The 18,246-nt window shown below is 35.9% G+C and overlaps 1 protein-coding gene across 7 annotated transcripts in view; it reads right to left on the minus strand.

Annotated features, from left to right (window-relative positions):
* Positions 1-1,636: 1,636 nt before the first annotated feature.
* PDE4D (phosphodiesterase 4D) overlaps positions 1,637-18,246 on the minus strand; it is a 388,091-nt gene continuing 371,481 nt past the window's right edge. For all 7 annotated transcript variants that reach the window (XM_050330054.1, XM_050330055.1, XM_050330058.1 and 4 more), the window contains 9 exons: positions 17,366-17,459; positions 13,695-13,867; positions 12,631-12,729; positions 12,378-12,542; positions 12,014-12,113; positions 8,230-8,384; positions 7,552-7,674; positions 6,905-7,087; positions 1,637-6,314 (listed from right to left, as the gene is read on the minus strand). In XM_050330054.1, the coding sequence (XP_050186011.1) occupies positions 5,904-6,314; positions 6,905-7,087; positions 7,552-7,674; positions 8,230-8,384; positions 12,014-12,113; positions 12,378-12,542; positions 12,631-12,729; positions 13,695-13,867; positions 17,366-17,459 (1,503 nt within the window). In that variant the 3' untranslated portion in view covers positions 1,637-5,903. The remainder of the gene's footprint in view (positions 6,315-6,904; positions 7,088-7,551; positions 7,675-8,229; positions 8,385-12,013; positions 12,114-12,377; positions 12,543-12,630; positions 12,730-13,694; positions 13,868-17,365; positions 17,460-18,246) is intronic.

The raw sequence follows: 18,246 nt of genomic DNA on the forward strand, positions 1-18,246 counted from the left end.
GCCACCATCACAATAATATTTGCTTTGCAAGGAGGCAAAAAATACAGCTTTGCACCCAGGGAACTCAGACAAAAATCAGACTCAAACTCGGTTTTCCTAATGTCCATATTCAAGATATGGGATGTGTTTGACAGGATGAGATTATGTTAGTTGGAGGGTATTTCTCCCTGGCCAAGTTTTGCTCCCAATTTGTCTCCTTGATTTCTATTTGGACTTCCTATCCCCCTTTATTACTTTTGCAGATTTCTCAACCAGTTTGACAGAAAGAAGCTAGATATTGTGTTTATCTTGCAGGATAACTAAACTGAACTAACTAAAGGGTTAGTTCGTCTTTGAACTTTTGTGTTTGTTTTTTCCCCCCTGGAAAAACTAAGCAAAATTAATCACAGCTGGTACAAAAATTGGACTGATCATTCCAGTAAGCACTACGTGTGCCAGTAGCTGTAACTTTAATTTTCCAAGCAGCAGAGAGATTAAGCAAACAAAGCTGCAGCTATTCAGACTGTTTGTCTCATTAGGAAAGAAAAGAGTCATTTGTTCAAAAATACACTGAACTTCTACAGCAGCCGCTATCTGCAGTGAACTGGGATACATTTTGATTTTTCTCTGAAACTTGCCTATTCTGATTCATAATTTCCATGCACAGAGAGTGACAAAGTGCTGACAGAGGATGCAGGAAGCAGTGGGCTAATGCTGCCAGCTTCAGGCCTACCAAATGCATGTCTGCAGTACCTGACTGCTTACTGAAAAGCTTTTATAGTGCCAACAATAATCTGGGACTCCTTATTCCTTTGTAATAGCCATGATGTATGCACTTCTCAGTAGGGCTGCTGGGAGCATGTGAGGAGGAGCCTGACAGGAGTGACAGTTCTGTCTGCTCATGGCTCAGTGCAGCATCCTTCATCTTCCCAACACAGCACTGGTCAGCCTTTTCTGCCACAAAAGTGTGACTTAAAAGGAGTCCTAAGGAATTGGTACTCCTTGCAAACTAACCTCCAAACACAAAGAAGGATCTAGGAGACTTAAGGAAAAAATGAACATAGAATTTTTTGTATTCAACCATAAACTGGTTTCAGTTAAGCAAACAACCCCACAGAACAACAGAGACTTGCACTATCAAGGAAAGGTGCCTGAAAGCCAGTGCAAAAGATGACCCTGCATTAAGACCATATTTCTTCCTCAAGAAAAAAGCTGCAATTTATGAATTTTATTTTAAAGAGCAAATTCTTTTTATCATCCACTTGGGGCAGAGATTATGACAATATTTAACTGATAGCCTTTTTTTCCCCCTACTTTGTGGTATCCCAGCATACTGCTCCTCTAGACAATCTCTAGATTTGTAGGTTTTTTTAAAGACATTGAAGGAGTGGTAAAATTTCCTGAAAACTAACAGAATGCCTTTCCAAATAACTGCATATCACATCTTCGTGGATTAGACTTCTGTATGAAATACCATATTTGACTGACTTTTATTATTTACTCATGTTTATTTTGTATTATCTATGCAAAACAATATTGTGACAAAAATATGGTAATGAAATTATTCTGGAAATATATTTTCTCTTAAGATGTCAAAACTATGGGATATATGTTAACAAAGTTAACTTGCAAAAAAAAAAAAATCAAATACAGTAACTAAGCAGAATCAACACATGCTTTTATTTCCATTGCATATAAAATTTCATATGAAGGTATTGATGTACAGTACTATCCCATAGGCTGTAAGAGAGGCTAAGAAACCAGTGAAAGAATAGCTATGTGCAGTGTTCACACAAGTTGCCACTCTCAGGACATCCCCAAAGAAAATATTGAATTAAAACAGTAACAAGAAGTTGTTCAGGATTTCTGTTGTTATAGTGTCCCTTTTATACCATAGAAAACAAAAGCATTTGATTTCCTTTGGGCCAGGGCTGCTAAAATCTACAGTTTGTGTCAAAAAGGAGATTCTGTTTTTCCTTGAAAAGGAATCTCTCCTTTCATGAAGTCACAAGTTACGAGGGCTGGGCATCACTGGAATGGAGGAGAGGTATCTACCTCACTCTGGCAAATTCAATGATTCCAGCTCTAAATAGCCTGGAGCAATGTGACAAGTCAAACAGCAAGAGATGCTCAGTTCAACCTCCAAATCTAATAGTAGTGTTATTGAAACATCTGTTTACCGCTCTTCTGCAGAGCTAGTGCATTATGCTATACACATCTGTACAAAGCCTTAGCTACACCTATATAAAATAAAACTTTGGCTATGAATAACACTAATATTGGTGTTGGAAAGCATTTCCAAGACTGAAATTGTCTTTTGTCCTACTTTACGTATTCTGCTTATATAGTGATAATTTGTGCTACTAAAGAAGAGACATTACAGACAATTTTAGAAGTGTATGAGTTATAGCCTTTTAATTCTCATTATTCCACTTCCCAATATGCATTGAAATCAAATGCTTATCAGAGATGCTTTCCAAAGCTGTTTCAGTGCAATTCAGTACTGAAATGCAGCATCATTTATTTTTTAGGAACAAAAACCAGCTGCAATAATCCCCAATGACAGGCTGTAAAAAGATAGTAAGAGAGACAATACAATTACATTACCAGAAGTCTGGAAAAGGTTGAACTTCCAGCAGGGTCAAGAATGATCATTTATTGTAGTATCACATATATTAGCTCGTAAGAGTATCCCCCATCAGTTAGCAACTAAAAATATGGTAGAAATGCCCAGCCCTAGCCCCAAGGCTACCTTACTTTCAAATGCAGCAAAACAAGAAAATATTGTTTAAAGTTAAGGCACAGCCCTGGGACCAAAGACCTGCAGCTTTTTTAATTTATATATCTTTACGTATTTTATACTTTTCTTGAATCTTCCATAAACGAGCTCTATGGTGACACTGAATATATTACAGGAGAAAAAAATGTACAAGGAATATGTATACACAATAATCATTCTCTCACCAAGAGTTTCCAAATACAGCAACACCATCCTGACAAGGATGATGTTATAATAGGAACTGATAATTTACAATTAACATTACAGTATGTACATTACAATAAATACATGGTTGTAAACAGAGACAAACAACTGTATTACAGGTAAGGTCATTTGGTGAGAAAAATGCATGGCACAGAAAATAAATAATGCATTTGAAAGAACTGTCAAAGCTTTCTATAAAATCTATCTCATTCAAGTTTTTTAAACTTCTGAATCCTATTTGTTCTGTCAATATTCTTTCATTATTTTTAATGACACAAAACAATTTAAGAATTTAAATACAGCATCACTGAATACAGCAACTTGCAAGCTAAAGTGTACTGCTATAAACAAGGTGGTTTTTCTTTTTTCCTCCCACTCATTACTCACCCACTGCATTTCTTATGGCAAAATATTCACAACACATAAAGCCACTCGTAAATTGTATTGTTTTAAAGCAGTGTACAATGCTAAAATACACTTTGGCAAAAGAGGAAAAAAAAAGATTGTACAGTGCATTATATCCCCAACTCTAAGAAATTATATCATTTTCTATGATTTGATTGTCCATGTGTATAGGTGTATATCTCACAATATGGTCTTATGTCTATTTACTTTCAATTAGTGCAGATACAAAACCTTCCAGGTCCTACTGGTTATTCTGGAATTTATATTGCTTTTCCATTACTGAGGTTCCAGGCACTCTAGGGGACTGAAAGGATTTTTAGATGGATCAGATTCAGGAAGAAATAATGAAGAAAGAAGATTACAAAAATAAAAACGAAGCATGAGAGAAGCCCCATGAATTATCTTCATTCTTTTTCCTCCTTCAGCATCTTCTGTGCTAAGGCCCTGTGAGGACTAATGGCAGAGAAAACTATGACCTGGACATAGAAGAATGCAAAATGCATTTAACAGCTCAATTATTAATATTTTAAATTATTCTAGATCTCTCACAGTTTAAAACCCTTGTATTCATATCTGCAAATTTGCTACAGAATGAATCCAAAGGGAATATAATGGCTGTTGCTATCATCTTTTGTTAAGAGATTATCTTGGTATCGTAACTTTAACAGAATTTTAGTGTTGGAGTTTGCTAGCCTCCAAATGCAACTATTTCCCGTCTTCTACACTCAAAACTACAATTTCAATCAAGAGTAAAGCATAGGAAATAAAATTTTTTCTTCTTTCATGTGAGGAAGCAACAGTACTGGAAAATGACAAACGAATTCCGACCTCCCTTTAACTTTCCAAGTTACAGAAATTTGGTACCAATCAAACTGGAAAGTGGGATCTGTTAGCACAAGCTGGATAAAGCTAGAAAATATTTAAGCTTGAAAAAATATGGTGTAAACTACAACTCTGATGATGCTCATTTACTTAAAAACATAAAAAGACAAGACTGGCATGGCTCTTTTTGCAACAAAGACATGAAAAAATAATTATTATTTTTATGTTGTACACATCTCAGATTAGCAAATGGTTTAACTAGATAGCTACCCAGATTAAAAGTTACAGAGTCAAAATTTGAAATATTACACTAAACGCTTTTTTTCACCAAACAAATATTCCATACATTGTAATAGCCTGTTCTGATTTAGCAGTTTGTGTCTCCTAGCTAAAAATAGTCTGAAAACCCATGTTTCAGGGGAAAAAATTTAATAGTATAGCAAGAGAGCTGCTTTTGTACTGATGACAATTCATTACTCTTTTTACAGGCTCAGATCCCGTAAATCTTAATGTTGGTAACTGTAGTTCACATCAACAGGACCACTTCTTGTAGTAAGACAGAACTGGCAGGATCGCGCCACTATGAGGGCAAAAGCACTATGTAAGTCCACTAATTCATTTGGTAAAATTGTGACTAAAAACAAATAAACAAACAAAAAAAAAAGCTATTGTACTAAAAAATGTAACGCAAAGGATATTCATGGAACTCACTAATATATAAATTAGACTTTTACAACTCAATAATATCATGAGATTCTAAGGTAAAAAAACCCAACAAAACCAAACCAACCAGCCTAACCCAAAACAAAACACCTAAACAAAAAACCAAAACAAAAAACCAACCAAACAAAAAATAAACCAAAACAAAACCCTCATTAAACCAAAATCAACCAACCAAAAAAAACCCAAACAAAGAAACCCCTAAAAGTATTATCCAGTGTAGCACAGATTTGTACTGAAAACTTGCAAGTTCCTCTTTGGAAAGAAAATAACCAGTGGCAGATGAAAATGTTTTTTTTTGTTTTTTTTAATATAATACCTTGGTACATTTAATAAAAGTAAGATCTACAAAAGATCTCTCTTTCACGTATTATACAAAATGGAGAGGTTAGTGTAACCCACTGGGTCACACTTTTTTCAGTCATGTCTCAGGAAGACTTGAAATTAGAAAATTATGCAATTTTCACAGCTCATCTTCCTGGTGGTAACAGAATCATGTGGCGTCCCATCATTTACATGAATTTGTTTTCCAGTAGGAACCTCAATTTGTTTTCTGTCTGTTTCCTCTCAAGATGAACATTATCCAATGCTTTGCTTGCAAAATACAATGAATTCCAAAACTATTAAAGCACACCAACAGGTGGTACTCCTCTGAAAATATTTGCTTTATTTAATTGAATCTGCCAAATGGAGAGCTTATTAAAATGTAGTTTATGGATGTTCTCCCCCTGCTTTCTGATGCCATTGAGGTGAAAATTCTGGTTACAATATTCCTGAGTGCCAAACTGAGTCATCAATGTCAGTTGTGATCAACAATCATCCTGGCAGATGACAGCAAGTTCTGACCATGGTCGTAGTATATGACATACACTTTGGAAACCATTACCTAAATAATAATTAAAGAAAAATATCCAAAACAAACCAAAAAAAAACTCAGAGAGAAAGAGGAAAAGAAAGGGAGAGAGTAAGAGAGAAAGAGACTGCATCTTCATTGTTACGTGTCAGGAGAATGATCTTCTACCACACAGGGTTCTGCTTGGTTCTCTTCCTCTTCTACTTCTTCCCCTACTTGCTCATCAAGAGGAATTTCAGTGGATTCTGAATCCTGGGTGCAAAGAGTCTTGGAGTCACTGAAGCTAGTGTCTTCTTCTACTTGACTTCCACTGTCCTTTTCAGTGTCTGACTCACCATCTTCCTCCAGTGTTAGTTCAAACTGGAATTTTTCAGTTTGACCCTGCCTTCCCTCTTCCTGCTCATCAGGTGCGGGAGAGGGACTTCGAGGGATTGTGCTCTGGTACCATTCTCGATTGTCCTCCAGTGTATCTAGGATATCCTGGGCATCTGGGTGAACAAGATCTGCCCACGTCTCCCACAAAGGATGAACAATGTAGTCTATAAAACCCACCTGTTTCAAATAATAAAAAAATAAAATTATTCATAAATCCATAAATAATTATGCTTATAAGTAATGAAAAGTATGAGAAATAGAATGCTATTAAGAGACACAATATTCATCACCCTTAAAGTTTGCTGAAAGGAAACCATAACAGTTTATGTAGTAAATAAAGTCTTTTACAAGTCTTTTACATTTCAGAAGTCTGATTCAGGATATTGGATAAGGGCTTGGAAAGGATTTGTTTTCAAGTGAACTGTTCATTCCAAACAACTGTACTGCATCTAGGGAGCCAAATAGCTGCTTTGTATTTAATTCTCTTTTTGAAGGAAACCCTAATGAGCAGCTGTACAATAATCTCTTTTGATGTGTATGCTGCATTGCAAGTCATGACAGTGATGGAATGCCTTCAGCAAACACACTGACATGCACTATGTTTTCACAGTAAAAAATCTCAGTTCCCCGGGCACTTACTAGACAGGAGCTGAATTAATTAACTCAGTGGAAAAAAAAGGAAATAGTGCATTCTGAAATTATTCAAAACATGGCTATGTACCATCCTTTTCTGTCAAAATGTTTATGTGACTACTCAAATCAATTACCTGTGATTTTTCTACGGATGCATTGTGCTTATCACACATGGGACTTATCTCCATTCCCCTCTCTCTTTCCCGATCTCCCTGACGGAAAAATTCCTCCATTATTCTGTCTGTCCATTGGCGGTAGAGATGGAGTGGCTTGGTTGGATTGCTTAGATCTGCACAGTGCACCATATTCTGAAGAACCTGAAAGAGATTGAACCTGTGGTGTCATTACACTTCAGAACTGCATCTCCTTTTCCACTTACACTTCTGGTGACTGTGAAACCATCTTGAAAATGTAGTAAAAGATTTATTCTAAACAGCAAAACCTTATGTGCTTGGGTGTTTTTCACACTTGCAGTAATAGCCATAAATTACCTTGCTTCTGCTGCTTCTGCCTGTATAAAGGCCAGGAAATCTTTCTGAGAAAGACAATCACATGTTGGTAATTTGAAGGGAAGGCCAAAACCTCATTTAGACCAGAACCACTCTAGCACTTCTTTACTATCTGAGGGAGTCACTTTGACAATGCAATAGTTAGGAAATGGAATTAGCAAGTCATGGTGTGAGAGCACACAACTTATCTAATTCATGCTAGAGAATGGGAAAGCCAACGTTATTAGGTATGTAATTAATACAAGTGACCAATTGCAGATGAATTTTCTTACCTGAATCCTGTCTGAATAGTTATCAAGAAGTAGGACACCAGAACTGGTCACTTTTTTAGTTTCAACCATAGTTTTTAAGTCAGCCAATAGATTCATATGCTTAGACATATCTGTTGCAAGCACCTTGAAAGAAACAAATGAAAAATGAACACTATGTAAATTATTCTGTGGGTTTTGGGTTGGTTTGTTTTGGTTTGGTTTTTTGTTTGTTTTTTTTAAAACCCTTTGAACATTTAAACACACAGGTTTTTGAGGAACCCATAATTTCTGTGTCTGAATACATCCTGAAAGTCTGACCCATGTAAGTAGTGTCCATAATAGTAGGATTCCCTTTTAGTTATTTTAAGAATAGGATAAAATGATTGTTCATAATTGTTTGAGATGATCTGGTCAGCCTAGATGCACCATCAATTCAGTACCCAATTTCTTACTGTGATGATGGAATGACACACATGTCAGTACAAAACCAGCTTGAAACAGAATATACTTTCTAAAAATTATTGATTACTGAAACTTAAAGGAACCCACTATGCATGTTTGGATATGACATGAGAAAACTTCAAACTTTTACTTCATTGTTTATGTGTGTAATGACATCTAATTTATCATAATATGCCTCTGCACTTCATTATTCAATTTACTAGCTCTATGGAAAATGGAGTCTCAAGCAGAACTCACAATATCAATGACCATTTTCCTCAATGACTGCCTCTGTTTTTTGGTCAAATTCTGGAAAATGTCACAATTTTCTTCTTGCAGCAGCTTGAAACCCACAGCTAGGTGATGATTCTCCAGTACTGATGAGTCATTGTACATCAAGGCGAGTTCAGAATCTGCAATAATGATTGCCGGGCAGAACGTTACCAAAGCCTGTGCTTCTACCAAATCCCTTAAGATTTTTTTTTTCAAATTCATTTACATTCATAATAAGAATTACAGATAATCTTTTAGAAACAGCCTTCCTGTAGTTCACACAGTATCAGAAGTTACAGAATTAATGACTCAACATCTTAACAGATCAAGGGAAAGCATGTTGAGGAAAACAAAGAAAATGGTTTGCAGTGATGCGTATACGTGTGCCTCAAGTGGCAAGTTAGAAAAAAAAACCAAGAAGGTGATCTTCAGAATACATTTTCATATCTGCATGTAGTCACTTGGAAAATATTACATGCATGACATATGCATAAACATACCTCAACTAAAGCACACTCTGATGTGTTCTCATGCCTCCCTCCAACACAACTAAAATTCTATTGTTAGTCAAGTTTCAGCTTTCCAGCATTCAGATCTGGGAACACACAGCTGAGGCTTTGCTGCAAGTCTGCTGCAGCAAGCACAGATCTTAGTTTTCAAATAATTTCTTTCTGCAGTTAGCTAAGACACTCAGATGCCTACCAAACTAGGCCTACAGTCATTAGTCCATCGCAACTGGGTATGCTGAGAGGAGGTTTGTTAAGATGGTAACAGCTACGCCTCTGGTCTTGTAACATCATATGGCTTGAAAATGCACGCAGGGGCCTTGCCTGCAGCCTCAGACTTGAGGCACAGTCAGTGCCTGATGCTGTTTGTACTGCTGCCTTTTCCAACAGAAGTATTCTTAACTCTCTCACCCCATATGGCTGTGAGAATAATGTACACCTTCACATACCTGTGCTAAGGCACACCGATAAGGTTTACATTTGTCTGCTTAGACCTGCTGAACAGAAAGCTCAGACAAACAAAAGCAGTTACTAAAACTTTCTGCACAGCTTTAGCTTCTGCTCAGGAATACCAAGCAGTCAGCTTGCATATGCTTTAAGACAGCTTGTAAATAAATCTGTCATAAAAACCTTAATACTTTTTATGCAATCATACTTGTCATGTGCATTATTAACTTCTATTTATTACAGCTGTTCTATCCCAAGTCTAACCATACATCAGTCTGTTCTACTTTTTCCCTCTTTATTTCTTTTACAGGCAGCTATGTTTTAAAATGCCTCTGGCTCAATGGGAGGCCTCTAAAATATCTCATCTCCAGATTTCATTAATCTCATTATCTATTCTCCTGCTTTCTTTTTCTCCTCTCTTGAATAAATCGATCTGTTGAATCAGGAAGCTCTTCCTCTGTCATTTCTTATCCCAATGGTGGCAAAACTATAACAGCAGAAGTAGAAAGAAAGCAAGTTTGTAAGATGATCCTTCATTTTTCACAGAACACATACAAAGCTTGCCTACTTATTTTTGTTACAAAGGTGACTTTCCTTTTAAAAGCCTTCTGATGAACCACAACTGCAAAACACTCAACACTGTCAAAATACTTTGGAAGTGCCAGAGCTACACACACAGAGCTCAAATGTACTAAGCTTTGAAATGGAAGTGAAAATGGAAGAAAGTTCCCCCTTGGTAACCTCTGTAACACATTATAAGCTTCAAGAATATTTTTCTGGAAAGACAGAGTTACAGTGATCAAATAAGCATCTCTGCTGATGCTAATGCAATTCATATTTTTTTATTCTTTAACAGCATTCAAGAAGATCAGTTTCTTTGACAATTCTGTAATAGATTTTAAATAGGAAAGAATATTCAGAAAAATCATGATACTAATCATAAAGAATAAGCCGAAAATATGATAAATAAGTACATACTTTAAATAACTAAGTCTATTATGTTTTTTTTTAATATATTCTTATACTTAGTGAAATCTTAATACATAATAAAGTTCAGTAGAAAACAAAACCAGAGGTTAGAAAAATTTTGAATTTGAGAGACCTACATTAGATGGTCTTTTTCTGTCTCTGTCCCTACAGTTTATTCCCAGTACACAGAACAATTTAAAAGGGACAAAATGTTTTTGTTTCTTCCATCTTGGCAACAGCTGTTCCAATTATTGACTGACAGCTGATTGACATAGGAACCTCCTCTATCAAAAGCTGAACTGAAAAAAACAAGGTATTTCTTCTAAGTACCAGCATCAGAATGACTGATAATCTTAGCTGAATTTAAACTGTCTGCCTGAAAGTGAAATCTTTATGTACCACTACTCTCCCTTCAACTAGTCAGTCTTCCCACTTAAACCTGAACAACTCTGTTATTTTCTCATAGAACCTCAGAGACACTAATATATCCTGATACTCAATTTCAGATTAAGCAAGCAGAGAAAAACTTTACTTACATATGCCCACTCTTAAGAATTCAGGTATTATACATTGTTTTGTGCCCAAAGCTTGATTCACTCTCTAGCACCTATGTTGCTGAACTGCACTGGTTACCAATAAAGCACAAAAAAAAAAAAAATCAAGAGTCAATCCCAATCCTCCTCCATGCAGATGAGTCATCAAATTCCATTTCACTATAGGGTGGCCCTCAGGCCATTAAGGCAAACAGAACTGGATGCAGACTAAACTGGAATTAATGTCCTATTTAAATATTCAGCAGCAATGAGCCAGAGAAGGAGCTTCCTTCTTAAAACTGTACTGTTGATTTGAGGTCATTCTATTTTAGCACCAGTGCAACATATTTACCCATGTGCAAAAGTGACAGTATCTGTAAATGTGCAACCAGATGGCTATGTTTCCATTTCTGTTGCTTTTTCTTCTGCTATGGTTGGACTGCTGGCATTATTTCAACTCTAAACTTCTGGGTCAGTTATCATAAAAGAAGTCAGACAGCAAAAGAAATAACAGTATGATGGAACTTGTACTGGCCTACGAAGTGCTACACTCTGATCATAGTGACATATGCCAATGAAATCAAAGCAAGTTATACTGGGGCAACAAGCCATTCAGTAAATGTGTCACAATCGGGTTCAATGAAGTTAACAGTGTCTTTCTTTCAGTGGAAGACTAAAAAATAGAGAGAGGTTCAACAATGCTGCAGAGAACAGCTTTGAGAAATGCAGAAGAAGTACACTGGGTTTAAAATCTGGAGATGACATTAGGGTCAAAAAAAAAGAAAAAAACAGATTTGCCAGAGTCTTCAGGAACAGGCCTGAGAAAATTCAGTCCATTAGGCATGAGAGATGAAAAGCCAAGTACAGCATCCAAGCAGAGAGAGAGAGATGGGCCTGACAGTTAGTTTGCAAAAAAGAAACTTGTTTTTCTGAATTTCTGTCATTGGTCGTATGATATGCTTCCAATGAAAACACATTGTCTTCCTTTTTACATTTTTTTTTCAATCTCCATTTTTCTCCTACAACTTTATTTATTTAATGTAAATTACCTATTTTCTGGGAGAGACTACATCCAATAAATTGAAACAATGTGAGGTTTACAGTTCTTAGTAATTCTTGCTAGAGGGTACTATGTAAATTATTTCTAAAGTTACAAGAAATGCAAAATAACATCTAGGTTAAAATACAATACCTCTCTATTTACTGAAAAAAGTTACAGACAGAAGCAAATAAAGAATGAACTGTGTATTTTTCAGATGCTATGTGCAGATCTTGCAGCAAATTTTTGAGAAAACCGCTGAACATCAGACTTACTTGTGTTGATAAGAAACTGGTTTGAAACCCCAGGATGATCTACATCATGTATTGCACTGGCAAAAATTGCTGCAAGAATCTCCAAATCAGTGAACACTGCCTAGAAATTCATGAAACAGAAATGACAATCACTGATCAGTGAAAAAGGGTTTTCAGTAAAAGAAAAAGATGTGATATTTTCTGAACAATATTTACAGGTAAATAAACTTTGGTCCTCACAAAACGTCAGTAAAAGAAAAGAACTCATGAAAGAAATGTTAAGATTTCTTTAAAAAATACTGCTGAAACTAAGATTTAGTTTAGAAGACTCTCAGTATGTCCTCTTCTCTCATGACTACCATTTTTCCTCCTCAGTGTAGTTTACCTCTAATGCTGGGGTTGATAGTAGCACATGGGTTGACTGAACAACATCTGCAGCATGTATGTTATTGTGATATGCCACATCTGCATGGTAATGGTCTTCAAGGGTCATCAAGTAAGTTATTAAAGTATCTACTGGAATCTTAAAAGTTTTTAACAAGTCCCGTTCCTTTAAAAGCAAAAGAAAAACAATTAGATTACAAAGCAGAGAAAAATCTCCAAGACAAGCAAAAAGCCTCATGGCTGCTCCTACTTGCCTGAAAAATAGTATGCATGATGACAGTCAAAGGTCTGTTTCCAGATAATTCTGCTACTCTGAAAACCTGAAGGCCCCATTTGTTCACATCTTCTAGTTCCTAAAGCAGAATCAAGCAGTAAACAAGTTGAAATCTAGCACACAAATTCCAGCAATTTTTAACTGAAACAATTGCAAATAGTATTCATGAAGATTCAAACCTTGGCACTAAGAAAGTTACATGCTAAAGTTTGGAATGGCTAGACTCTGCTGCTGATCTTGCAATATTGGAATTTGTATCTACCAACCTTTCAGATTTTAATTCAGGGAGTAGGAAAGAATACCTTTTCAGTGGTATTCTCCAGAGGGAAACATACTACAGTATCTTGAATGAGTTTAACTAACACACTTTTCTATCTCACTGCCTATTGACTACAAAGTTCAGTGAGGAGAAAACCTCGAGAGGTGCTACATTTCTGCTGCTCTCTCCTCAGAAACACTCTTCCAACAAGAATCCTGAAAATGTAAGGATAGGCACATTTTACAATGCAAAACTCAATAAAAAATGCCTTCATTCCAATTTTCTATTATTGCCAAGTAGTTAGCTGCTTGTGCAAAAACATCATAGGAAATTTCACTAAGAACAACCCTGCTAAGGATGTACATAAAATGATACAACTAAAAATAGGAAGGATAACTCTAGTGCTATATACCAGATATGTGTTCTTAAAAATTAAGGTTGTTATGTGTATCATTCCTGTGACAATATATGGTATATTTACTCTTCATTTTTCAGACACTATTTACAAATAAGCAGTTTTATTAATGCATATACAAATGCTAATTTACATTCCATCTCCAGATGAAATCCTGTTCATGCTGAAATTAACCCTTATGGCCTGATTCCAATTTTACTTGCTATTATTCCACTTCAACAAATTTGGATTATTTCACGTGAGACTTATTTCAGTGCTTGGTGCTACAGCTTAAAATCAATGTTTATAAGCAGAGGATGAAATCATACGGACAAGTCCATGCTCTATTTTAATTCAATGGTTTAGATTCAAGAATTTATATATTCTCTACCTTGGCAAGGACATCTTCTTGGTCTGTTTTAACTCCAAATCTGGGAATACTGGAATTAGTTAGGCTAGAGCTGTGCATGAGTTTTTTGACTCCGCTGATCTGGGACATTGGTCTCTTCTTTTTCTCTTTCTCTTTCTGTGTTGGAGAAGGGATTTCAACTTCATGTTGTTTGTCTTCAAAAGAATTAATAAAAAGATAATAATTATGAAAAAAATTACAATTATTATAAACTTCACTACTGAGTTGCATTGTATGGATATTGTAATTCTTAACAAAACCTTTTTAATGTTAGGAGATTTTGCAACAGACACTTTACATCAAGAGTGGTGAAAACATGAAAAGACAGACCTATAGATAGACCTATACTTCATTACAAGCAGATCTCTATTACTCAAATTGCCTTAGTATTTCTGGAATAGCTTTAAAAGCAACTTGTCTCTGTCTGATTACCACTTCTCCTGCACCCCTAGTGCTGTAGAAAGGGTCAATCTTTTAGTTATAAAAGTGTTATTACAACTCAATATGAATCCACTTTGGAAGAAAATTTAATTTTTTTTCTTTTCCAGGAAAAATACTCTCTGAAGTTGTATTTCGAAAGCAATCCAAACAGTGTCTTCATGTAAAGCTTTAAAAACTTTTTCAGGGCTCAAAGGATCTAATATTTGGGGACTGGTCCTGTCTACTAAGGACCACGAGACTTACAACTTGGAAAGCCTTTTGTCAGCTGCATCTCCTGCACTTTGTAGAGGCAGTTCCTGTCATTAACGCAGTGTGTTTCTGCACCTCCAAACCAGAGTCAATAATATTGACAAAACGACTGCTTTGCTAAAGCCTTGAGGGTTTTTTTTGTGGGCTTTTGCCTCTGTAGCAGTATCAGTAGCATCCCTTCATATAGCTTCAGACAAGGATTAAACCAATAGTAAAGTACATTTAGGCAACTGCAAGATGATTGCTGTAGAAGCAGTATGGGGTTGTGGAGCACTGAAGACATTTGTGGTCCCCGAAGAAACCGAAGTTAGTTCAACAAAGGATTCTCTTGCTAAAACTGGTTGGAACTTGCATTATTTTTTGATCCTTTTATTCATACTGTATTTCAATGTAGACTTTTAATTATTCCCTTCAAATTATCTCTTCTTAGCTGAAATGTACCTCCACTTTTTCTAGCCCTCAAGGAACATACCAGTAAAACAAGGAAAATCCAAAAAAGATGTTTTTAACACAGGAGGTGAGACAAAACAAATTAAAAAAACCCTTAAACCAAAATAAATTTAAAAAATGAAAACAAGAAATTTTGAACTTTTTAAAATATGTCTGGTTTTTTTCCTGCAATATTCATTTTCACTATAGAGTCTGAAACCAGATGAGGTTAGCAAGTCCATTTCTAATTACCAGCTTGTTAAGTGTTTGCTTCTTCACTTTCTTTTATTCCTTTTTTTTTTTTTTTTTAATTATCCTTTAGAAGCCACATTTATGGACACCTCACAGACATCACCAAGTTTTAGCCTGCAGTACCAAGTTACCTGATTGCCCTGATTCTTCACCATTCTCCTGGTATGGAGAAAAGGGGAGGTGGAGCACTGTAGCCCTCGTCTGGTACAAACTAACAGCAGATGAGGAGCAATGACTCGTGTTTGTGCTTTGATGTTTATAGTTTTGGTCAAATGCACAAAGTTTAGATCCATCAAAGAGAGGTCTGTAAGCTGAGCTGTCAGACTAACTCAAGTGGAAGGAAGTGTCTGCCTGACTGACTTTAGATCTCCAGAGAAATTAGATGGAACTTTTGCTTTTGTAACTGAGCACACGGGCTGTGCCCATCTGAGCATTCAGAGAAGATAGCTTCCCATTTTGACTCTGTTTGTGCTATGCTTAATAATAGGTTCTCAAACGTTTTCAATTCATAGAAAACAAATTAATGATTCTGCAAAATAAACCCCTCAGATATTATTATAAGCGATGTAGGAGCCTTAATTCTTACACACAGAACGTATCTGTTGTCAGTATAAACAGCTGCACACATGTGATATAGCCTATAGAAAAAGAGTCCTTTTTTTTTTTAAGTATAAGAAGAACAGAAAACCTTGATTTTTCATGACATTTTCTAACCTACAAATGTGAGACATTCTGTAGATGTTCAGGAGATAGATTATATATTAAAAAAAATAAATCAGACATTAATAACCAGAGTTATTAGTCTCTATTTAATGAAACTAATAACTAGAATCATTAAATTTTTCTATGGAGAGAACATCTTCCCTCTTTACATAGTTGCTCACAACCTATATATTTAGACTGCATATTTTTAAAATATTCTATTTAAGCAATACATATGTAAATGAGGTGCTTCCACCACTGTATTGTTCTTATGCCTACAATTTTAAGTATCCAAGTTTTTCACGCAGACACAAAACAGTACCCACAGTTCAGTAAATTAGAAGTGACTGCGTTTCCAGCCTTCTTGCTGCTCAAAATCTCATGCAGAAGGCTGACAGATGCATTTCCTTACCCTGTCAAAGTAAGTCTTAAGATTTCAAGTAAAAGCAAGCAGAAGCTGACATCTCAGTCTTTTCAGCCTAAGTGGGTCATTCTCTCAGGCAACTGTAGACTGTGACTTTCAGGGCTTCTGAAGCCGGGCAGTATTGCCTCTTCTCCATTACAGAGGCTCATCCCCTTCTCACTGTCTGTAACCGTGCTGTGCTGCAGCCCTCGGCATGCTCCTGCAACCATGGGCCAACTGAACAGACACGAAGCAATTCATTCAGGACATGGTGAGAGGATAGAATGTACTTTTAAAAACTCTGCTTCTTTCAAAAAAAACCCATAAAAAGCATCAGCTATTGTATCTCACAGAGAACAAGATGGATCTTAACATGTATGACTAGCACTTTGTAAAGGACTTGTTATCCTAACCGAGATGTAATCAGCTGTGCCTCTTCTTACATGCACAGCCTTTATGAATAAATGGTGTTTTGTTCAAAGCATGTTTGAGGTTGGTATAGTGTCTTTATCTTCATGTTCAAAATCAACACTATGGAATGAAGTTTTATTGATTTTCATGAATTTTAGGAAAAAAAAAGCCATAGAGGAGGAACCACGCTCTACAATATTGCGTTACACTTCTGTTAATGCTCACATCCCACCATGTCAGGCTCTTCAGCTGCACAAATTTTCCTGGCAAAAGTCTGTTCAGATGCTGACTTAGTCATTCATCTACCCACACACGTGCAGGCAGGCAATACCAAAGTATCTTAACTGCATGGTATGAGGATTTGTGAGATTACTTGTTCTTGCGTGCTTCTAACACGCAGAAACCTCTGCTGCAATTCCTGTAAGGAAAATACAGGGGAAGAACACTTCTTAACATATAATTAATTCATTATATATTACTTTCTTAATATGGTAGCAATATAGTAGTTGTAATGTTATAGGAAAAAATATATATGAATATTTATCTGTAATTGCATACACAGGGAAATCACATACACACCCCAACTGAGCTGTGAGGAAATGGATCTAACCTGATCTCTCTGTAAAAACTGAACAATGAGATGCTAAATGCAGTTTCTGAAAGCAGAAATTAATATGGAAAGCCACTTGCTTTCAAGCTCTAACACAGCCTAGAGAGATATAAAAAACATCCACAAGGCAAAAAAGTTAACTCTTCGTAGTCTTACCTAAGAATGTGTTTGATATGTATTCTGAGACCTGATTGCCTGACCTGCTCATTTCAGATAGGTGGGTTAGTTCCCGGTTGAGCATTCTTTTAAACTGGAAAACAAAACAAAACAAAAGTGTAAAGTCAGTGATTAAGATGTAGATTAGGATAAGAAAATGCAGTCAATTTATAACATGACATTATGAATACATACTACAGTAAGGTAACTCTGAAAGCAGAAATCCACGTAACGTCAACCTGCCAGCTTATTCATGGGTTGGACAACATCACTCATCATTCTTAACCACCTAAAATATACCACAGGGATTCAATGTTCTACTAGTAGCTGAAAACTCTAAGACATACGTATATACACGAATAATGTTATTGTCTTTCCAGTTTTTTGATTTTCATTTGGAAACTAAATACAAAGGTATTTATGTAGGACCTTGTTCTCTACTAGCTTTCTCATCATATTTGTAAATTAAGCTACTTGTGCATTTTTTGCAATTCATTTGTTAATATTTCAATTTTACCTTACCTCTCCTTATTAACCTACTCAAATGTCTTTGCCAGCATTGCTTAAAACAATCAAAATATCATAACGATTTCCTACAAGCCAGTATGAACAGATGTACATTATATTGTCTCTGACCTAAAATTATTATACTCAATAAGCCAAATGATTTGACTTCAGAAAACTATATTCATCTCTATGAAATACTGGGGTAGAAAATACCCACCTGTGGAAACACCTTCCATTTCCCTCTAAATTAGCAATTCATTCTAGGCACTCCAAAGGGTAGATACTAATATTCCATGAAACGCATCACTGATTAGGTACTCATCACTGAGCCTCTCTTGATTCCTTGTAGACTCCAGGGTGAAATGATATATTGT

The sequence above is a fragment of the Myiozetetes cayanensis genome, unplaced genomic scaffold (assembly GCF_022539395.1).
Source record: "Myiozetetes cayanensis isolate MyiCay16 unplaced genomic scaffold, myiCay2020 scf4, whole genome shotgun sequence".
In the NCBI taxonomy this organism is placed as follows: Eukaryota; Metazoa; Chordata; class Aves; order Passeriformes; family Tyrannidae; genus Myiozetetes; species Myiozetetes cayanensis.